Source organism: Rhinoderma darwinii, chromosome 5, assembly GCF_050947455.1.
Source record: "Rhinoderma darwinii isolate aRhiDar2 chromosome 5, aRhiDar2.hap1, whole genome shotgun sequence".
NCBI lineage: Eukaryota > Metazoa > Chordata > Amphibia > Anura > Rhinodermatidae > Rhinoderma > Rhinoderma darwinii.
The window spans coordinates 9,365,627-9,389,463 of record NC_134691.1 but is presented as its reverse complement, the minus strand read 5'-3'; the positions used below and the strand labels follow the sequence as shown (position 1 = coordinate 9,389,463).

The window sequence follows — 23,837 nt, the reverse complement described above, 5'->3', positions numbered from 1 at the left end:
GAGCTGTGCTCACTATTCTGCTGGTGGAGTCACTGTGTACATACATTACATTACTTATCCTGTACTGATCCTGAGTTACTTCCTGTATTATACTCCAGAGCTGCACTCACTATTCTGCTGGTGGAGTCACTGTGTACATACATTACATTACTTATCCTGTACTGATCCTGAGTTACATCCTGTATTATACTCCAGAACTGCACTCACTATTCTGCTGGTGGAGTCACTGTGTACATACATTACATTACTTATCCTGTACTGATCCTGAGTTACATCCTGTATTATACTCCAGAGTTGCACTCACTATTCTGCTGGTGGAGTCACTGTGTACATACATTACATTACTTATCCTGTACTGATCCTGAGTTACATCCTGTATTATACTCCAGAGCTGCACTCACTATTCTGCTGGTGGAGTCACTGTGTACATACATTACATTACTTATCCTGTACTGATCCTGAGTTACATCCTGTATTATACTCCGGAGCTGCACTCACTATTCTGCTGGTGGAGTCACTGTGTACATACATTACTTATCCTGTACTGATCCTGAGTTACATCCTGTATAATACTCCAGAGCTGCGCACACTATTCTGCCGACTTCAGAGCTGCTTTCTACTTGTTCAGTGTCTGCACAGAGTTTAGTTTTCTTTTGTCATATGCAGGCAACAACTGAAAATTGATGGTGTTTAGGAGAATCTAATCTAGAAGCAGTACTGGACTAACCAGCAGGTCCACTCACCATCAGTAACTATTGAGTGCTAGATTGTGGGTGGTGAAGTTGTTATTTTACAGATTACTTTATAGTTCCTGGTCTAAATACTACAGTTCCCCCACTGCAACACATCAATGCATGCTCTTTACAGACACCAAACCAGTAGGGGGCAGCAGGAATATAGGAGGCCTACTATTACAAGAAACTACCAAAATCTCGAAAGGAGCATGGGCACTACTACCGAAGAGCAGACACATTTCTAAATTCAGACTCCCCCTCCCCCAATAGATCATGGAACTAATCTTTTAACTCCCCCCCCCCCCATTGCAAAACATTTCCTGATTTTACCATTTTGATGCCATTTTATAAAACTTAAAAAATATATATATTTTTGTATGTTCAGATAAATTTAGTAATTAGATTTGTCTCTGTATTTTGACCCCTGGGCCAATGCAATTATTCTTTGTAAAAACTTATAATAAAACTTAGAATAAAACTCTTTGAATGTGATTGTGCTTTCAATTTATTTTATAAAAGGAGCCACTTACACGAATTTATAAAGCTGCTCTGCGGGGCCAGAACTTATTTTTAGATAAATTAAACTTTTGCTTAAAGGGGTATTCCAGCCAAAAGCATCGATCACCGATCCAGTGGAAAATCCCTTTAACCCTTCAGAGATGTTAGATATTGGATAAAAGGTTCTGAGCTTGTCTTTGCTGAAACTCCTTTGTTCCTCCCACTCTCTGGGTCCTAATGGGCACATCCGCCTCTTGCCTTCTTAAAGGGGCCACACACTTAATTTTGCATTTGTTGCCAATTATTGCCAATCATCTGTAGGTTCTTGACCGTTCCCCACTGGTAAGACAATCTAGTTCCCTTGTGTTTGATATCGAAGGAATCATTTCTAGTCTTATAATGTCCTGCTGTTGCCCAGGTTGTCCTTGTTCTCCATGATCCTGATCCCTGTTCATTCCTCACATATGAAGGCACTCTGTCTGCCCAGACCTTCCTGCTACGGTTGACCTCTAGACTCATGATTCTGCATCTCGCCACAATTTAGACAGCTGTTGCGGATCGCAATCTGGGGAGCACCCTGCAGCAAAGTCAATACCTCCATTTAGGAGGTCAATGATGAATACCAACGCTCTCTTAGGCCAGTTGACCGCTATTCCTCACAATTTTCTCATACACATGCACAATTCACTCGTCTCGGTTGGGAGAGTCAAGAGGCCCCGATACGCATTAGATGGTCGGCCGATCCTACCAAAATCGGCAGGTTTGACCGACCATTAATCTTATGTGTATGGCTGCCCTTAGACTCGGCACTACAGCTTTGGCCTGGACCAAATATAGCAATTTGGAGGTGCCATCCTGTTTGTGATAATTTGGAAGAGGATGAACGCTGTATAGGTTCACTTCAAACAAGTTGGGCAGGGTCCTCTTTCTCAAGGGCCCCCTATCTATACCTCCCAACAGTCCCATTTTTCAGGACTGTCCTGCAAAGGGGACCGTAAAGTGGCTGGGCTTATGCAGATTTGTGTAAGGTCTATTTCTGGGCAGTTTTGGGAGTGTTCATTGGCAGAAAGTGAGTAGGGCTTATAATGCCGGTCAACCAGATGCATGGATTACCCCTATGGTATGTATACAGTTAAGGGCTTCCTCATGATCTGCAGCCCTTGGGATTCGGCCCTGAACAATTGGCCCCCACCTGACTACCTATATTTTCCTTTATCAGGGCACGGGGCAATAAAGGGACATACAATAATATCTGCAGCAATGGAAATTATTTTTGGTGTAAAACCTCGTACGCAATCTTGCAAATATAATTTGTGTACATTGCTGGAAATTCCTCCCTAACAACCCAAAAAAGAAAACCAGTCCCAAATTACTAAATCTAACGAAGCAAATTGACAACTGATCAGAAATGAAAATGAGTGAATCCAGGAAAATTTTCGCCACCGCCATTTTGGCTGTGCACAAATCTCCCAAAAAAACGGAAATAGATATAAGACATTGGAGGCTGAATTTTTCATATATGGGCAAAACTCCAATTGGAATTTGTACAGATTCATCTCGATCCGGAACTATTTACTACAGTGACATACGTAGAGTGATAATTAACCCTTTACTGCGGCTGCATCACGTCATATCTAATGCAGTAGATATGAGTTCTGCAGCCTCAGCTCTATATAAAATGATGTATAAGCGACCAGCTGGCTCCATAACATACAGGCCTGTTGTTTTTTTAACAAGCAAATCCCGCTATTAATGTATATGGATCTGCGGCCCCTGTGGGACTCGTAAGCACAGTTCTGCTGCAAACAAGCAAAATATATGCATGCTGCTTGCTCTATCTGCCGGGGGAGGGGGAGTTCTGCTTCACGTTCTGTCTTCCAGGGTTTAGATATTTTTCTAGTTAGCTGCAGGTGTCCAAGTCAGGACAGGTATGATAAATGTGCAGAATAGAAGGCATGATATCCAAAGAGGTATGTACCATGCAGATGTTATGAGGCCCATTCAGAGAGGGGTCCCAGCCCCACCCGCTGTGCTGTTGGGTGCCGAGTACATGTGCAGGACTCCTCTATACAGATAATCAGCAGTGCTGGTGAATAAAGGGGCAAACATCAGGCCATTCTGTCCCCAGAACCATAATAGGGGGCCCATTTTGATCATCACTATGGGGCCCCCTTTTTTCTGTGTACCCCAATGATGATATCCAATGCTCACTACACTAAAAAATGTCATTATGTAGCTGAAATGTTACATTTCGGAATAGTTCTCTTATAAGAAACATTGTAGCAAACAGATTCATTTCCAGCTCCACTCAGCGAGCCCACCCCCCTCTTGCCGCTACAGTATATGTGATGTTCTATAATAATTCAGCATGAGACAATGTATATATACAGGTATATAAATATAAATTAACCTGTAGCTTACCATCTCTCCTGTGGAGCCCGGAGGGCCCATGAGTCCAGGTAAGCCATCGGGTCCCTTAATATACAAAAAAAAGGATAAAAAAAATTAACAACAAAAAAGGAGATAATTACACCCAATAAATAGACCTATTTTTTTAAGAATTTTGCAGGGGGGGAGCAAGTTTAGATTTTTTGTGGCGGTCGCATCGCAGTCATGTTAGGTTGCATGTTGCAACGCAATCACATAAGCAATTATCAGCAGTGATGTTACAAGCAAAATTACTATTTTTGGGTTGCGCAACACATGTCAATGTGTAGCCCTGGCCTTAGGCTTTCCAAAAGACTCCCAATAAATGCAGGATGCAAAGGATATCCAAAAGACTCCCAAAAGACTCCCAATAAATGCAGGATGCATTTATTTAGTTGTCAGAAAAAAATGGAAAATGTATGTATTTGGCGCACATGGCACGATCAATTTGGTGGCGTGTTCTACAGATTAATCTTTTCTTCCTCATGGCTGGGGTGACCTGTTCGCCAAAATTTGGCGAATATGTCACCCCTATTGGGTCTTTTGGCTTTTTTTTTTCCAATTAAATAATAAATGACAATTAAAACACATTGCAAAATAAAATCTTACAATAAAATATAAAAGAAAGATAAATAACTTACAGGAGGTCCGGCATTGCCGGGTTGTCCAGTGAAGCCGGGCATTCCTGGAATACCCTGGAATAGAACATGAAATAGTCCATGGTGACTATCATCGAATACCAAGAGATATGTAAGAATATAATTATCATTACTGGTTTATTTCCTATCTGGACATCCCATTCTTAGAATGATGCCGTCCTCGTAAACAGCTGATCGCCACGTAGGGGGAAATATAGTATTACATGACACCCATTTAAATCAATGGGCAACCGTGTAAAACATTGAATTATAATGGAAGGTCCTCAGCAAGGAATCCACAATCTTTTGATGTCCATATGGAAAGTGGTTGTTTAGACTGTACAAATGGGCATAATAGTTGGTAATCCCCCGCTTAGGACCCCCCTCTATGAGCCTGACAGAGAGGGCTCTTCCTCTGACGGACGCAGCCTCTCCAGTTCAAGCTTCATTTGGAGTTAACATCTGATCGCTGGACCCACAATAATCTTCTGATCACTGAGTTGTCTTCAGTATAAAAATAGGTTGTCATAATGAGACGATCCATAGATCTTGGGACGATAAGGACAGGAGGTTCCTTATGGCAGCTGTCCCTGTATTCGTCCTCTGTTATAGTCTCGGTCAGGCTCTTTAGAGAGGTGGTTGGATTATGGGACAACAAAGGGAATACACCTTGGTCAAGACTCCCCAGGCATTGATGATGACTTGACCTGCATTAGTGGACAGGAATCTGCAAACTTATGTTCTGCAGCAGCTGAGGTGTGCATTATTAGGGGATAAAATGGTGCAATATATTGACAAATATAATCAACATTTCATTGACAGGTCAGTACCTCTTTATAAGTTACTAACATTATCTATCCAAACATTTTACCTTTTCACCTTTCTTTCCAGGTTGTCCCTCGGCTCCGTGCTCCCCCTTACTGCCCTGAAAAACAGATAAGAAATATTGAAAAAAATAATAAAATTTTGCCTGTCTGGCAGGATGACAACAGTAACCAGGAAAAGTCATTCCAAGTCATTTCTACTTAGAAAGTCGTGCTACACATGGTTCAGACAAACTAAAGTTAAAGAAGACCTCTAGAGGTAACACAACTTTCCCTTTCTGCACCCCCAACCTGACTATATACCACTCTCTACACTTATGTTATGTATCCTGGACTTACTTTATGAACTGCTGCCTTGTCTGTGCTTTAAAAAATCCTCCTTGTTGATTCTTAGATTTCCCCAGCTTTCTCTTCCTCTCTGCTTTGCTATCAATACTATAATGTTTTAGTACAGCATCACATGACCAGATCAAGACCATACCATTTCTGCATGCTGGGGGGACACTGATTATCATTCTTTCTATATTCTCCTGAATAAGCTGAGAAACCATAAGTATACAGACAGGGAGGCTGCACTATATTCTTCTACATTATACCTGTGGGACAGGAACCTGTCTAAGTATCAGCGGGAGCTGACAATAGAAGTTTCTATCCCCCCCCCCTGTGTAATACTAGTGGGGTACAGGAACTGCTGAAGCCTGTGATGGGTGACACATAGATCTCCATAAACTCCAGAAGAGAAAGTAGTCACCAAGCCTGATTCACACTGCTGCTAAGCAACCATCCCAGTCTGATTTCTAGAGATAAATAACAGGTGAGAGAAAGACACATGGAATACCAGAATGATACACATGGGAAATTTCATTTTGGTCAGAGTGTCCCTTTATTAGGCCATCATATTAAAGAGCCACTAGTCTAAAAATGTTTGATTTATTGTGGCCAAACCAATAAAACCTACCGTATATGTTATTCCAGTTTACTAGTTCTGTACAAGTATTTAGGTACAGTACACAATGGACTCATGCCCCGCAGATGCCTTTTAATGGACCAAGCACAATGGTCATATAACTGACCCTAGACCCTACTCTCAGGGTGGACTATTATATTATGAGTGGACTACCAATATTTTCTACTAATGGGGGGATTTCAACACATGTATAAGATTTAAAGGAGACTTGAGGAAGCAGAGGACGCCTTAGGTTAGTTGGTGCCCTGTGCAGTAGTTTCTATTGATGCCCACCCATTATGGTATACCATAGGGTTCTTAAATAATACAATGATACAGTGCCCAAATAACACTACCCTAAATAATACTACCCAATCAACATCGAGCCTCCAGGTGTCCACGCCACCAAAGCGTATTGGTGTCCCCTTTAATAGTGATAGGGAATGCGCCATGCGTGACTGCACAGCTTGCACACCGCTAAGGTCAGAGATGAGAAAAGGTTAGAACAGAAATATCCATAAAATATACACAATGTGTGGCTGGGGAGGCCATGTGCCCTGGATGCTGACACCAACAACCCACGCTACAAGCAGCAAAGGGTGAAATCTGCAACAAATTAGCACCACAACCTGTGGGAAAATCCGCATGTAACATGGATTTGCCACAGATTCACAGCAAAATCTATGGCGGGAAATTTGGACCGCACCTGAACCCTCAAGGCTCCATATAACACGTAGGTTGTACACAGCCATAATTCACTCATGTGCATTAACCCTTAAAGGTCTTGTCTCATCAGAGACAGCCCCTTTTAGTTTGGAGCCCCCATGGTGATCAGTGGGTTGAGGCGTGTCTGGCTCAAGGCATCCCCGGCATACATGGCAGCCATTTAAATGACTGGCAGCCCATGAAATGCACAGACGTCTTAAGTGCATCCGAGCGGGAGCTGCTCTTACAGACCAGCTCTCCATTCTGGCTCATGAGGGGGTATAGAGTGGGGACCCACCACTTTGACGTCCATATGCCATAATAAAGCATGCAGACAGGGGTTGTTCTCATGAGACAACCTCCTTAATGTAGGACAAACAAAAAATCTGCATTAAGTACAGTAATGCCCTTGAAGTGAGGACACCAAAAACATTGTTAAATATTGTGATCTCCATTATCCATTAATAAAGTATTCTTGCAATCAAGGATGTTTGTCATTCATGCGGCAAATATTATTCATTTGGAATAATTGTTGCTTGTTCTTAATAATCCAGCTCACCTTCATGCCGTCCAAGCCCGTTGGCCCGGGAGGACCCACGACGCCTGGTTCTCCCTGAAGAAAGATAAATCAATACACAGCCGCATGATATTCAAAGGATAATTATGTGCAACAACAATCCCAATTAAGATGTAATTAACGTTAAAAATTATTATTATGTTTCTATAGCTGCAACACGTCTTCCTCAAAAAATGTAGTCGAGGCTTAACCCAAAAATGTTGTACCTGGAAATATAACTAGAGAATCTTAAAGTAGAAGCCTCTGCTGGGGTTACCTTTTTACCATCAATGCCATCACGTGCTGGAGGACCACGAAGACCTGTATCGCCTTTAACTCCTGGGATTCCTGGCAGCCCTGGTGGACCTGGTGGACAGTCTCTGCACACGTCCTTCAAAATAAAAAAAAGGACTCAGTTATTAGAGCTCCCAGCTATTTAAGAGCATGTGTACCATAGAAGTATAATTCGAGGGTCCCATGGAGGGACAAGGAAAGAAGGATCTGACCCAAGAGTCCTATCAACTTTTTCTTCTACTGGAGTGACAACCACCCAGATCTCCAGTCCAGGAAGAGAGATATGTCAAAAAATTTACATCAGTAGGGGACCTTGAATGTATTGATTTTTTTTCATATTTCTTGGCGTCCACTCTCCTATATGGACATCCCTGCAAGTAGCACCTCAGTATATTCACTTGTCATATGTGTTGGATTGCTCTAAAGAAGTAGACCGTTGACCGTCATGGTTTAGAACGGTGTTTCTCAACCTTTTCAAGCCAAGTACCCCCTAGTGATAAAAAGTTCCAACCGAGTGTCCCCAAGAAAGTGATCAGTTATAAGGCTCTGCTCACAACACTGTCAGGTGCCTCCGTCACAAATTCCATCAGATTTGATGGGAAAAATAGCGCAGCATACAGTGTTATTCTTACCATCAAAATTATGGACACCGTGACAGAGGCACCTGACGGACCCCGGGAGGACCCTCAGGATTAGTTGGTGTCCATTATAAGACTGATCCCAAACTACATCATGATTTGCGACTAGAAGATGGGAATAAAATGTGGCATAGTGATTGAGGAAACATTTTTTCCTTATGCCCCACCCATTTATATAGGCATGACCGAATATAAAATGCAAAATAGTACATATGACCTTTAGCAGGCACCTAAAATTAATACAGACCACACATAAGACCTGGTCAGACCCCCCTTTATTCAGACTCAAGACCAGACCCCCCTTGAAGCTACAGACCCCCTATATACAGAACCCAGACCAGTCCTCCCCAGATCAGACCCCTAATAATGACAGACCCCAGATCAGACAAACTAATGACAAACCCCATATTAGACCCCTTAAAAATTAAAGAACCCAGATTCCTAATTATTATAGACCCCAGCTTAGACTCTGCCCCGCTTTCTCTGTACAGACCTGTTTAGGAGGAGGCGACAGCAGAAATAGTGGGACCCTCACAGGAGAGGCAACGGTGGCGATAGGACCAGAGTGGGCTTCTTGAGCTGGGTGGGCTTTAAGAGCTGGAATGCCTACTATGTAAGCACACCAGTTCACCAATCAGTGCCCTAGCAACCATCAATGAAATATTGCAGGACACTAGGGCAGCGTTAGATTTTTTTTTTGTACTCACTTAAGTACACGTACCGCAGGTTGAGAACCACTGGTTTTGAATACAGTTGTGCAAAATGAGTTGTGGAGTTTATTCATGTCACTTATGTCTAATGTACATACTCAGAGCTTCACATATTCACCATACCCGAGTAGACCAAGAATCTCTCTGATCCAGATGCCGGTAAACATCCGAGTCACAGATCTGACAAATGGTCTGATAAGGTGCAGGGGGTGGTCTGATGTGTAACTGCTCGTCTACTCATTGACCCAGGTGCCACTGGCCTGTTCCAGCTATGAAATACACTAAAAGTGAGGATTTTACCTTAAGAAGAATTTCCAAATCTGGTGTTTTGATCAATGAGGCTGGACCCTAAAAAAAGAGAAATGCAACACAGAACATGTAAGTATGGAAGGGTACTACCGTACATAGTCAGGATTATATCATACTACCCTAATTTCAGACTATAAAACATTCCCAAGTTTAGACAACAAAACATAGGGAGCAAAAAATAAAAAATTTCAGACCACAATAAGACTGCCCTGGTGATCTCGGGTAGTAGAGGGAATAATTTCAGCTTCCCTGTTGGACTAGAGTAGTGGACTTAATTTTTTACCCAAACGCTGCCATGTATCAGAGTTGCAATTACAGTTCAGTAGGCTTCAGAGCTGAAATCTCCCAGCATTCCTTGCTGACTCCGTCTCATACAGATCCTGATTTGCCTTCTGGAAAGAGTCATATTTGCACCAGGCACTGTACAAAAATCTGATGTAGGAAAGACTAAAGGCTCTTTTACACTGGGCAATTATCGGGCAGACATTCATCGAACGGTCGTTGCTGATAATTTACCTGTGTAAACAGGGCAGCGATCAGCAGAAGAACCAGCTCAATCATCTGCTGGTCGTATCGTTTTAAAAAACTGAAATATGTGTAAGCAGGGAGACGCGCTGCCAACATGATAATAATGTATGGGGACCAGCGATCAGAGTAACGACCGCTCGTACCCATCCATAGCTCCGCATGACAGAAGCAAACGAGCGCCGATCAACGTTGATGGGCACTCGTTGCACCGGCCAAAATTAATAGAGCGTAATAGGGCCTTTAGTCTTCAGTTGCATTATAGGAGCTCAGCTGACCTGGTGAGGATCTGTCTGACAGCAAGACTCTTTTAAGCTACTGATCATCCCCATTCTTGTTTGCCAGAATCTCGGTCTTATTGGCATATAGAGCAGAAAAAGTTGCCTATTTGTGTTTATTCTATAACTGCTCACAGTAAAGGCTTTAAACTCTCGATATTCGCTGTTACACTATGGTTTCTTCATTGTAGCAACTTGTGGCTGTCATCCCCATAACACATATTATCCCTTTACCAGGAACTATACGCTAGAAACTAACCCTTTATGATATCTCCCTCTGTCTACTCAGCAGTCAATTGACAAGTAAACTCCTCAGGCATGTGTAAACTAACGCCTCATGAACACGACCGTATTTTTGCGGCCGCAATTTATCCACATTTTTGTAGATAAATTGCGGACCCATTCTTTTCTATGACCCCATGCACACAACCGTGATTTCCATGGATCGTGCGGGGGCCGCAATTGTGGACCGCAAAAACTCAGGACAAGTAATTTTACGGTCCGCAATTGCAGATTCCCCAATTGTTGTGGATGCGTGAGTCCGGATTTTACACGGATGCACAACAATGTTTTTTTTGCAGTCCCACGGACCGCAATGAACCCGTGGATTTGCAGGCTGCAAAATCAATGCGGTTGTGTGCATGAGGCCTGAGCTCTACCTACAGAGGGAAAGATGAACTCAGGCCCGGGCTTATGGGTGGGCGACCTGTGCGGTTGCACAGGACGCATTAGCCATCTGTACTAAAGGGGGGCACCATAGAGGCCTAGCACATATTGACTACCGGTATTATTTAGACATTTACAGCACTGTTTTTAGACTACTTTACGTGTGCAGCCGTTAGATGGTTATTGCATTATTTGAGCACTGTACGGTGGTATTTCCTTGGGTATTGTGTGGCACTACTACTGAGACACTATACAGTATAATATTTGTGCAGTGTATGATGGGGTGGCACTGTATAAATTTATCCGATTCTGTAAACAACGGTAGGGAAGTATTATTTGGCCAACGTATGGCTCTATACTGTATGTTTCAGCACTGTATATCTGGTGGAGCGGTGCCAATTGACTGTACCACACAGGGCACCATAAAGTGTGAGGCCGGCAGTGGCTGATTATGATGCATCATGGGAGACAAAGTAAATGCATCTCCATACTATCATGTCCATGGCCACGGGCCGTCAGGATCACTCACCTCCTGACGGTCGCAGACATGGGTCTGAGAGCACTAGCCCCAGTCTCCTCCTCAGGAGACGCCAGCGCTCACTTCCGCTCACCTCGGCCGGGTCCCGTAGGGGCAGCGCGCGCACTGGACTTTAATGTAAAATTAGCCCATGAGTACCCTGGACTATAAGAAGGGCCCAGCCCCTTCCTCCCATGCCTGAGCGTTGTGGTCATACCCAAAGTTTGTCTATGCAAATGGTCTCCTAGTGTTTTACATTACCCAGTGTTTCCCGTTCCTGTACCTGTATCCTGTATCCCGTGCTATCCTGGTCAAGTGCCGGACTGAGCTGTAGTCGTGCTGTGATGCATACCACGCCTGTCCTGCTACACCACGCCTGACGTCTACCTACTGCCTAGTCCCAGCCTAGCCTGCCTTGCTACTGTCCGAGCTGCCACAGGTACCCTATACATACTATAGACTGTTACCTGCGCCCTGTTGGCCAGCTGCCATACCGCCAAGGCGGTACGGCCCAGTCCGCGAACCCAACGTGACACATACTACAATATCCAAGCCTCATTATTACTGGTCTCCTCCAGGAGGGTCATCAATACAACACATTATGTAATGACTGAAGCACTGATGTATATAGTGGAAAATTTACATACCGGTTCACCCGGCGGTCCTCTCTCTCCCGCATTTCCTGGAAAACCCTGCAACGGAATGAAGAATAAGTGAATTAACTGCTGCCTCCTTCATTATTTATGGCATTTTCAATATGTAAATATGAGATATCCGTATTAGTTTAAAGAGTTCCCCCCACCAGGGACTGAATGAAAATAACGCTTCCATATGTAAATGGGGAGAGGGAATGTTATGCCATAATATGAATACATTTGGAGATATTTCAGCTTTTTCCACCTAATTAGTCAAGTCAGTCTGTTTCTTGCTCCGAGCTTCTGCTTTAAAGCCCAAGATAAAAGACCAAATGACAAGGTAATTCAGAGAGTCGATGCTCATGAAGAAAGGTCTGCAGGCGACTATTTTTAGCATTCAAAAGATGTTCTGTTTCAATTATATATTTTTCTCACTATTTTTAATATCATTTGGAAGGATATTTACCAAATTTGAGAAATCGCAGTTACATGTAATATGCAAATGAGAGCACTCCATAGTGTCTGTGACCCTGATTCGACTCTGTGGAGTGGGATGGCAGCAATCTCTCCTTTGGCAACTACTTTGGTCTGGCTCATTTTTGAGAACAATAGGGGTTCAAAATAAAATTTGAGAAAGCCCGATAAAAGGGCTTGTCTCAACTTGAGAACCGCCCTTTACATTGAAGTCCGGTGATCAGCTGTTATTGCCCGGAGACATTGCGGTCGGAAATGTATTACATGCCAGCCTTTCAAATAAATGGTCAACCATACAATAAATGGATGAGCCGAGTCCACCAAGCCACTTTTTGTGAGCATATCATTGCTTTGACTAACTGAGGGGGTCCATAGTGGGATCCCCTCTCTATGAGGCTTATATGCCCTTATAGGGCATATATACAGGGTTTGTCTTCATGAGACATCCTCTGTAAGATGAGGGTCACATGGTAATGTTGCTAGCAAAACTGCTAGTGAAAGGTGGTACAAACTACCATTGAGTTTTGGTTCTGGGCTTTAACAGGATATGATATCATGGTGCAACAACCCTAAAATACAGTAGGAGATAAGGTGCAGCATTGGTATAGCAGAGGGGGATAAACTCTAAAACAAGGGGACCTTCAAGACTACACACCAAGGTTTACCTGAAGAGGATCATATGGCTATTACTTTACGAGGGGCCCATTAGTCTATCATGCTACCAAAGCTTTAGACTTTTACAGTTTTAATATACTCTACTGGATCTTTTAACTTCAACTTTTCTTATTTTGGCATCTGCGTCCCACTTGCCCAGAGCTGCATGGTCTTTAAAGATGAGCTTCATCAGCGGCTATACTCTTCGACAAGGTGGACAAGTTTCAAGCTATATGGTCCTCTTGGGCTGACTAAGTCAGCAATGCCCCATTTGCTCATCCTTCTTGTCTCCCCTCGTGCCTGAGTGGATCTGCCATTTTTGCTAGTCATCGGTATGGGCTTGGTGCTGGTGGGTTCTCGGTCCTCCCCTTCTCCTCTTCTTCTTTCTGTTTTCACTTCTTATTCTTCTCTTTCTTCTCTTTGGTGCTCTTGACCACATTACTTATTCCCTTATGCACTCCCCGTTCTGCAGGTGGCCGGGGTTTTCAGAGTATAGCGGGTCCATTGTTCCTGACCTTCTGATGTCTAGTGTTTCGATCCAGTGAGCTACCTAAGGGTTACCCTCTACCCCCATCGCCCTATCATTTGTATACAGTTAGTCAATATTGTTTCATAATGTATAACTAACCAGCATTATTTTTTTGTTTTGTCTTCTGATCTGCTTATTTATGAAGCCATCTTTCTACACTGTTATAGTATTTTCATTGTAATGCCTTGCAGGCTTCTGTTATGACCTGATTACACTTCATTGTATCCAGTCAATTTTCTGATGACCCATTTTACTCCCTTGGAAAATTAAAAAATGTTCATGAAAAAAAATAAAAAAAATGATGAGCTCCTACAGGGGACGATAAAGCTTTCTACTAGTATATCTTCTCTTCCAGGCCCGCTTTAATATTGCACCAATACAAATAAATACTTACCAAGTAATGTTCAGTCCAATTCCAGGTCCCAACATCCATCTTTCCCTTTCTAACATTTAGGACCAGACATTGTGGTGGGAGATATGGATATACAACCAGGGCACACTATCTAGTTAGGAAAACCCATTTTCATACCTGTATCCACTATTAGAAAACTCTAAGTTAATAGAGGGGATTCCTTGTCCAGGATCCGAAAATCTTGTCTGTTTTTTTCTGCATACATGCCAACATTTACATTTTTATGCGCGGGACTCTCTTGAGAAAATTTGCATAAACTCCACTCATTTTGAGGCCTGTTCTTGGACAATCCCGCCAAAAATGATACGCTTAGGAGGTACTGTATTGCCATACACAAACAACCCTTTGTATTCAATGGGCACGGTGTAATGCTTAATTTCCCCTGTGGTGGCGCTGCAGGGAAATTGTACGCATACTGCCAGGTTTGCCATATGAATGCTCGTTCCCGATCATTGCCCTGCGTAAACTAGGCAACGATCAGCCGATGAACGAGACAATCGTTTATGCAGCACATCTCCTGTGTAAACATGGAGATGAGCTGCCGACATAATAGAAATGCATGTGGAGGAGCGAGAAACGATTGCTCGTCCCCATACATAGCTCCTTGTAAAAGGAGCAAACGAGCGACTATTAACCAGCTGTCTACTTGATCGTCGCTCTTTTTTTACGGCCGGTGCAAAGGGACCCTTAGCGTGATCATGTGACACTGTATTGTGTGGCCGCTCCTAGATCATTGTTCAGCATTTAAACTCATGATGATCAGTTGATCGCTGAGGCTGAGTTATATATAGATAAAATAATTTATGTATGTTTCTTAGCTATTGACTTGTTGACCTTTTATTAGTTAGTTGAGTTTCACTTCATGTAAGTTTAAATGGTATATTATATATATTCATTACTTACATCTTGTCCAGGTGGACCTTGGGGACCTGTCAGTCCAGAAAGACCTCTCACACCCTGTAAAAGTGAAAAAAAAATTACATGTTAATTGTATTGTCTTTAAGTTGATTATTGTCAAAAATGCAGCTAGGCCCCTAAAGTCCCATTCTCATGAGCTGCGATAGTGGGCAAGGCCGGCCGCCAGCATTTTCGGCCCGTGCTCCCATGGACATATCCTATCTTTTGCGGTACACTTCTATGGCCCGGACACCTTCCCATACATAAATGGGAAAGTGTCGTGGACAATAGAAGTGAATGGGTCCGTAAATGCGGTCCGCAATTACGGACAATTTTCACGGTCGTGTGTATGGGGCCTTAGCTGTGACTTGGGGCCACAGAGATACATAAGCCTTTATAGGATGTATGGTTTTAGGTGATATCATCAGTGGTTCGATGATTGGTCCTGGTGTAGTTTTTACAGTGTGAGCTAGGATCTTCAAGCTACTCATGATTGACTACAGTCTGCGGTCCAGTCTATTTCACAATCTACTGCTCTGTCCATGAGATCCACCATATTCAAACATAATATTTTATATTTAACTGGTGACAACCATTCTCCTACATGGAAATGAACTCATGATAATTTTCACTTCCCTGCTGCCTTTAAGGGGTTATCTGGTTTAGAAAACTCATTTTAAAATAACCCATTAGGGAAATTAGAGTTTATAGATGGGGAGATCCTCCATTCAGGACCCACATCTATTAGCCAGAGAGAAGAGCAGCTACAAAGAGTGTCTCTACCTCTGGAGGACCCAACATGTCCATTCAATACATGGACAGCCCATTGATTTCAATGGGAACTGTATAATGCCTAACTTCACCTGTGGTGGCGCTGCAGGGAAATTGAACACTTGCTGCTAGTTTCCAATCAGATTACAGCTCATTCCTGGGGCTTAAATGAATCAAGACTCTCTGAGATCAGCAATAACAAAAAGTTACAGAACTGTCCAAAGTGGACAACCCTTTTAAGAAGAGTCCTGCTTCTTTCAACACTGTGATTGCCCAGCAGTTCATCTTGGATAGAACATCCCATTGTAAAAATTCCTTCATGAATAACAAATTTCAAGTATATTTGCACATTAACTGCTTGGTAACGCTAACCCTAACCTCTAACCCTAGCACCTGACTTTAATGAGGCTAATGTCCAACTGAAATGCAGCACGCCAAACCTTAGCGGTCATTGGAAAAGGCATGGACTACCTCCTATGGGCGCCTTTCTTGAACGCCTCAATCGTATGATGAGGTTTAAAGGGCTAACAGCGGTTGAGTCGCATAAACTCCGCTCCTTCAATGTATGGCAACCCTAGACTCATTTCAAAGAGTCTGATGAATTCCAGCCCTGGTTGGTTTCTAAGGCTGGGTTCACACGTGGCGGAATTTCACTTAAATTCCGCTGCGGACACTCCGCAGCGTTAATCCGCAGCGGAGCCGTTTGTCCATTGACTTTCACTTTAATTTAGCAGTGTTCGTTTAGACGATGCGTAAAATTCCGCTGCGGAGCATAGGCTGCGGAGCGGAATTTGGTGTCCGCAGCATGCTCTGTCTGTTGCGGAGCAGTGGCGGACTCATGGCGGAATTTCTCCATTGACTTCAATGGAGATTCTAAATTCCGCAATGAAGTCCGCAGCTGTCATGCACATGTCATGTGTGCTGCGGATGCGTCTTGCTTTTTTAACTTGACATTTCTTCATTCTGGCTGGACCTATGTATTTCTAGGTCTACAGCCAGACTGAGGAAGTCAATGGGGCTCCCGTAATGACGGGAGCGTTGCTAGGAGACGTCTGTAAATAGTCACTGTCCAGGGTGCTGAAAGAGTTAAGCGATCGGCAGTAACTGTTTCTGCACCCGGGACAGTGACTACCGATCACAATATATAGCAACCTGTCAAAAAAATAGAAGTTCATACTTACCGAGAACTCCCTGCTTCTGTCTCCAGTCCGGCCTCCCAGGATGACGTTTCAGTCTAAGTGACGGCTGCAGCCAATCACAGGCCAAGCACAGGCTGCAGCGGTCACATGGACTGGCGCGTCATCCAGGGAGGTCGGGCTGGATGCCGAAAGAGGGACGCGTCACCAAGACAACGGCCGGTAAGTATGAAATTCGTTTACTTTCACTAGGGAAAGTGCTGTCCCTTCTCTCTATCCTGCACTGATAGGGAGAAGGGAAGCACTTTTCCCGCAGTCCGCAGCAGCTAGTCCGCATCAATTTTCTGCACATTTTGTGCAGATCCGCAGCAGAATCTGCAACGCAGATTCTGTGCGGCATTGATGCGGACAGTTGCGGAGGAAATCCGCCACGTGTGGTCATGCCCTTAGTCTCCTCAGATGATTACTTAGAAGGAAGAGTTGCCCTTTGGGGGTGCCATTTTTCTTTTTCTTTCCACTTAAGTTGTCCATTTCTATACATTTATATCCTTCTCCCTCTTCCTACCTTCTCTGATTCCCTTTCAAGTTTTTTTTTCATGTGTTATTTTGCCATGTCCTTCCATTTGATAGGGGTCAGACCACTGAGTCCACAACTGAAATACTATTCGTAGGGTAGAACCAACTGCAGACCTACCATTGTTATCACTGAACACTTGTCTTTGGATACTAGGATGTAATCTTTAATTTTGATGCAATATTTGGCATTTATGTTTTATTCTTTACTGTGCTAAACTTGTTCTGATTTTTCTGCTCAGTATTGTAAATTTTTTTTGCGTAAACTCTAAAACTTAAATAAAAATTGATTTAACCTAAAAATGTGACAGACAGAAGGTGATCTTAATGCATTCTACCAGCACTCCCAGCTCCAGTCAGTGCTGAATGTCATTTTTTATTTATTTTTGTAATGGGCGGGGGGGGGGGGGGCGCTGTCTGTAGAGACTTGCAGGAAAATATTTTTAGCTGGGCAAAATGTATCTTTATTTTACTTTTTATTAATATTTTAATGTTCATTTTGAAAATTCTGACAGAATGATTTTTAAGTCAGTAAAAATTTTAGGAGTAAGCATTTTAATCTGGCGAAAAATGCAGATTCGGACAAAAGTGTAATAAATGTAATAAAAATGATAACCGCTTCTCTTTGTAACGGTTTTATATAATCCGACAGACTCCTAAAAATTACTATTTTCTCTTTGTCCAAGTGCGGCCAAAAAATAATCTAGTCTCACTTGGCGTATAAATATAATTATGACAGGCAATTACTGTTTTACATTTACTGCAGGACTTGGACAAAAAATTTTTCTATGTAAAAACAATTATACTTATTTTACTATTTTTTCCTAGCAGGATATGAGACATTAGAACGTCACCTATTTTTACTCTTTGGAGATCACTTAGAAATAGGTTTTAGTCAGAAAACAATGTGATCTACTTCATAAGGCAAGCAAAGATTTTTTTTCTTTAACCCCTTGGACTCACAGCCAATTTTTTATTTGTTCATTATCGCATACCAATTTTTTTAAATACAACCTTTATTCTGCGGGTCAATACGTTTACGTTGATGCAAAATTGATATATTTTTTTCCATCATGTACTATTTTTACAAAGAAAAAAAAAGAATTACAAAAATAAAATTGTATCGTCTTATTCTGAGACCCGTAGCTTTTTTATTTTTCCATTGATGGAGCGCTGTCAGTGCTTGTTTTTTTTTGTGGGAGCAAATTGTAGATTTTCTTGGTACCATTTTGGAGTACATGACTTTTTGATCACTTTTTGTTCTATTTTTTTGGGGGGGAAAAATAAGGTAACCAAAAAACAACAATGCTTGCGGTTTCTTTTTTTCCCCCTATACCATTTAACCAGCGGATTAAATAATTTTACTAGTTTTGTTATTGCATATATACTTTTTTGTGAAAAATGGGAAAAGGTTTTTTTTTTTTTACCTTTTAGTTACTTAATTTTTTTTAAATATTTTAACATTTTTATTAGAAATGTTTGAACTTTTTTTTTTAGTTCCTCTAGGGGATTTCTTCCAAAAACAGCCCCACTGCTATCTACAGGTTGTGTGTGGTATTGCAGCTCAACCATATTCATTTCAATAGAGTTTAGCTTTAGTACCAGACTCACTCCATTGACAGGTTTTTTGCTATTTCTGGAAGAAAGCAGCCATGTTTTATTAGTCCTCTACAACTCTGTTAAGTAGAAATGGACTATATTTTGGAAAGAGGATAACAAAGAAGCATACAGAGTCCCTAGGACCCATAGACACTCTGTATGGTGCTATAGCTTGCCTTGAAGCGGCACCATATTTCAATCAATGCTTCTACGGCAAAATACCTCCATAATAAGGTATCAGAGAGAACATGCCACCATTTTTTTTTCTCACTGATTAATACAGTATCCATGGGAATAAACCTTTGTGCATATGGAGGTACAGTATGGGTCTATAGCAGTCTATAGAGGATCAGTCCAGTATTCCTTTATAGAAATGGCCATCAATAAAGCCATCATGAATCTTTATATTGACTCCAAACCAATTTCAACATTGGGAGACAAATTAGGTCCAAAGACCAAATGTATTACTGTGTGTTTTTAATCTAGTGTAATACCAATTACAACAATGAAACAAAATGCAAAAATACCTGTTCTCCCTTTTCTCCAGAAGGTCCCTTGGAGCCCTGCACACAAACAGTCACATAGTTAGTAAGGTTTAGAAAAGACACAAGTCCATCAATCCTAGAGTGTTGATCCAGAGGAAGGCAAAAAAGCCCTATGATGTAGTTGCCAATCGCCTCATTAGGGGGAAACGTCCTTTCCACTCCAAATATGGCAGAATAAATCCCTGGGTCAATCTCTAATAATCTAGTACGGAGAACAGGTGATATTAGATTCTGTATGAAGGAAATTTTACCCAAATTTTTCGAATATGAAAATTGACTTAGACACTGATTTTTAACTGCTATAGAGGTAAAGCATGAGAAGGTATCACATCACATTATTTCCACAAGGCAGAACTAGATGGAAGATTCTTTATCTATTAATGCTAAAGGCTGCCAACGTTTAGAAAATAAAGTATTGAGTAGTCAACCCTACAAAAAAAGTCTATAATTTAAACATTTATACATCATTTCAAAGAAAATCGGTAAGTTCCATATTACAAAACAAATTCTATAAACACTCCACATGTTTTTTGTTGGGTAGACTATTAAAAAAAAAAAGAGACATTTTTATAGACATCCTTCAGGGTACAAGACATTTGAATTATTTTTATGTTTCTACATGTTAGTAAAATATCTAGAAATAGCAAGAAACTACATTTAGCTTCATGTCATATTGAAAAAGTTACTTACCGGAGTACCATCAATTCCTATACCCGGTGGCCCACGGGATCCTGGTTGCCCGGGCAGGCCTGGAGATCCTCTGTCTCCCTGTAAAGATAAAACAAGCAATTAAGCAATAGACAGAGGCAGTCCCTATAGCTGTTATGGGGCTCATGGAGATAGGGTCACTTGCCTAAGTTGGCCTCATGCTTTTCTCCTGTGTACGTACCTGCACAGGGCTTCCCTTTAATAGCAAACAAGAGGAGGGTGGGTTAAAAAAGGACAAAGTCCTGTTGTTCCAGTAAAACTGAGAGGTGGCATTTCTCAGCACAAAGAAGGAAAGTGTCATGCCTATGGCCGTGGGCCGCCAGGTTCACTCACCTCCTGACGGCCGCAGCCATGGATCTGCGAGCGCTGGCCCCAGTCTCCTCCTCAGGAGACACCAGCGCTCACTTTTCCACTCATCTCGGCCAGGTCCCGTAGGGTGCGCGCGCACGCTCGTGCCCGCTCTTGAAGGGGCAGCGCGTGCACCAGACTTTTATGTTTAATTAGCCCATGAGCACCCTGGACTATAAGAAGGGCCCAGCCCCTTCCTCCCATGCCTGAGCGTTGTTGTCCTACCCCAAGTTTGTCTATGCAAATGGTCTCCTATTCTCTTCCAGTTCCCAGTGTTTCCCGTACCTGTATCCTGTATCCCGTGCTATCCGGGTCAAGTGCCGTGCTGAGCTGTAGTCATGCTGTGCTGTATACCACGCCTGTCCTGCTACACCACGCCTGACGTCTGCCTGCTGCCTAGTCCCAGCCGAGCCTGCCTTGCTACTGTCCGAGCTGCCACAGGTACCCTATACGAACTATAGACTGTTACCTGCGCCCTGTTGGCCAGCTGCCATACCGCCAAGGCGGTACAGCCCAGTGGGTCCACGAACCCAAAGTGACAGAAAGAAAGGGTATCCCTATCTTCTATGATTACTCCTGTGGTGAATTCCAATTTCATTTTCTTTAATTTTTTTTAAAACTTTATATGTTGCGATCATTGATTATCAACATAAGAGAGCTGGGGGCTATTTACACTGTACGTTTGGTGTACAGTATGCACCGTAAAAGGTCCCAAACATATCTATAAGGCCCCGTTAAATAGACGAATGCCAAAAGAGTATTTTTAAAACCCATTGGGTCGGCGTACGTTTATTCAACTGTAGTGTGAATAGAGCCTAAGAGTGTAGTCCCTTGGCTTCATTGGCTGAGGTGTAGGCCACACAAAATGGATTTTTGTGGCCAATTTAGCACATTTTTTTGTGGAAAGAATATTACAATTTCAATGAATGAAGGAGTCTACCACTTCAACCAATCCTTCATGGAATACAAAAAGTTTTTGCTTGTGAAATCATACACTTGAGGGATTTTAGATATGTCATGCTTCACCCCATCAGGCCATGCACTAAGCATAACACAGTGTTTCTCCTGGAGTGTTCTTTTAAATTTATTTACGATCATCCTATAGGATAATTCCTGATGATGAGTTGGTACCGGGCAATTACTCTGTTTTTATGGCTTTGACAAAGGGAGGCAAAACTTTTTGTCTTAGGTGTTAAAATACCTTCTACCTAGTCTTCTTTTCATGACGTTGGTAGTTGACTAAGCAAACAAGCTGTCAGTGGCCATCTGCCAATCTCATGTTTTGCTAAGCTGACCTGAAGATCATGCAATGGGACCTTCATGAAAGTCAACTTTTTTCTTTATTTTTTCTTAAATCACGTGAATATTGAGCAGTTAGCTGCTATTGTTACACGACCCAGTATTATGTCATGCTCCCATTCAGACACACACATTGTATGTACAGTATATCTCCAAGTCTCCGCGTCGCTCAGGCCCTATGTTCTTATCATTCTTGAAGGCCATTTCCAAGCACGGTAATTATTACTCTCTCGCTAGGCCCATTAACCCTCTTTGGGCTGTGATATCTATTCTAACCTGTCCAAATTTCATATTATTTATTAAGAGGAGGTTGGAATATCTATACTTTAATTAGACAATGAGAGGACCAATATTTTGCTGATGCATTTTCCCTTAACATTGCAGATGTTTATAACGCATAGGTGCCAGAACCTCTTAACAAAATATATTTTTTTCTGAAAATGAACTTTTGGTGTCCAAAAACTCTGCGTGAAGCTTTAATTAGATTTCTGGATCTCTTATGTGACTAATTTAACCATATTTTATCTCACTCAGCATAATGAAAGAGCGATGCTTCCGGCAGCGTGAAGAGAGGCTGGCAGGCTTACGATTAGGAGGCCGCCAAAATTCTCTGGAAATGGTCCATAAAACAATCCTCAGTCAATGGGCGTACATGTAGCCAGAATATCAACAAGCAATGCACAATTCTAGTCCCCATCATCATCATCAGCATCTATATACAGTACATGGTACAAAATACCAACTCTTATAATCCGTCAGCTGTGATGGCATAAGATGTTCTTCATGACAGGTATTTTTTTTATTATTAGGGAATCTGTTAAACATCAAAGTTCAAGCACTGTGTGCAACTGCATCTAGTGAGTTATTGTAGAGCCAATCAGGGGCTCAGAAAAGCTAGCCCCACCCCCAAGGTTCTTCCAGTTTCTAAGAAGTCAGGCCCGAATGGGAGGGTTTTATGTGACTCCCGAGGATCATACAGGAGGGGCAAATATGGCTAACTAATTTGGTAATTTTGGGAGACCATTTAATGGGTGCAATTCCCCCTCTTGCAGATAACAGAGAAAACAAGTTAGACTCTGTTCACATCTCATTTTCTCCTTCCCACAGAGGTATATGTCAATGTATAACTCTGACAGATGGCTGCAATGTATGGCATTATATAGACATACAGTGGCTTACATTGCCCATAGACTACCATTATAAATAAAAACTACGTTTTTTTTTCTGTATCCCTACTACGCAGACTACACTTTCCTATAAAGTAAAATTAAAAGATGGCATATATAAAAGACACATACCTTCACAGCGTATGCCAAAAGAACTCTCTTTTGACACATGCCGTGTGCATGGCGCCCTATGGAAACATTTGGTCTATGTGCTAGGATCTTTCCCGGCCTATACGCTGAAAGTTTGTCCGATAATGAAATGTGAACAGAGTCTTATAATTGATATCATTCTTTACTGGCAGTGAACTGACTATGAGATGTCTATTTAGTCATTTCTTAGTGACAACTAATATGACCCTAATTATTGCTCCTATGGTGGTTGATGTTTTTCCAGCAGCAAATCGACCCTGTTACGCATTGATAATTTTCATTGACTAGATATGCAGTCCTACATCACATATTACTACTGTACATATCAATATCATGGTATTTTTTTTCCTTTTCTTAACGACTAGTGTGTTTTGGTCCTAAATTACATTTTAATGATTTTGCGCATGTGGTGGTGTAACGGCCCTAACTTATTGGTTTATTGGACTACCAAAATCATTTTTGCTTCGTTTTTGTTCTTGACACATTGGTATGTTTTTTATATACTTTTTTTTATAGTAATATTTAGCATTTTTTTTAGGGTTTTCTTAGGGGTACAAAAAGTAATAAGAAGAAAATGTTGTTATATAATATGCATAGTCTCGAGTTATTGGGGGTGGCTATTGCTATGGTTTGCAGATGCGGGCAGTGTCTATGTTTTTCTTTAATTAATATATTT

The 23,837-nt window shown here is 42.0% G+C and overlaps 1 protein-coding gene across 1 annotated transcript in view; it reads right to left on the bottom strand.

The window, feature by feature from the left end:
- The window catches only part of COL22A1 (collagen type XXII alpha 1 chain), a 229,320-nt gene that overhangs the window by 32,653 nt on the left and 172,830 nt on the right, over nt 1–23,837 (bottom strand). Inside the window, exons 38-47 of the mRNA XM_075827932.1 lie at nt 20,181–20,258; nt 19,473–19,508; nt 14,873–14,926; nt 11,913–11,957; nt 9,271–9,318; nt 7,606–7,719; nt 7,332–7,385; nt 5,169–5,222; nt 4,301–4,354; nt 3,654–3,707 (exon numbers count right to left, since the gene is read on the bottom strand). Coding sequence (XP_075684047.1) covers nt 3,654–3,707; nt 4,301–4,354; nt 5,169–5,222; nt 7,332–7,385; nt 7,606–7,719; nt 9,271–9,318; nt 11,913–11,957; nt 14,873–14,926; nt 19,473–19,508; nt 20,181–20,258 — 591 coding nt within the window. The remainder of the gene's footprint in view (nt 1–3,653; nt 3,708–4,300; nt 4,355–5,168; nt 5,223–7,331; nt 7,386–7,605; nt 7,720–9,270; nt 9,319–11,912; nt 11,958–14,872; nt 14,927–19,472; nt 19,509–20,180; nt 20,259–23,837) is intronic.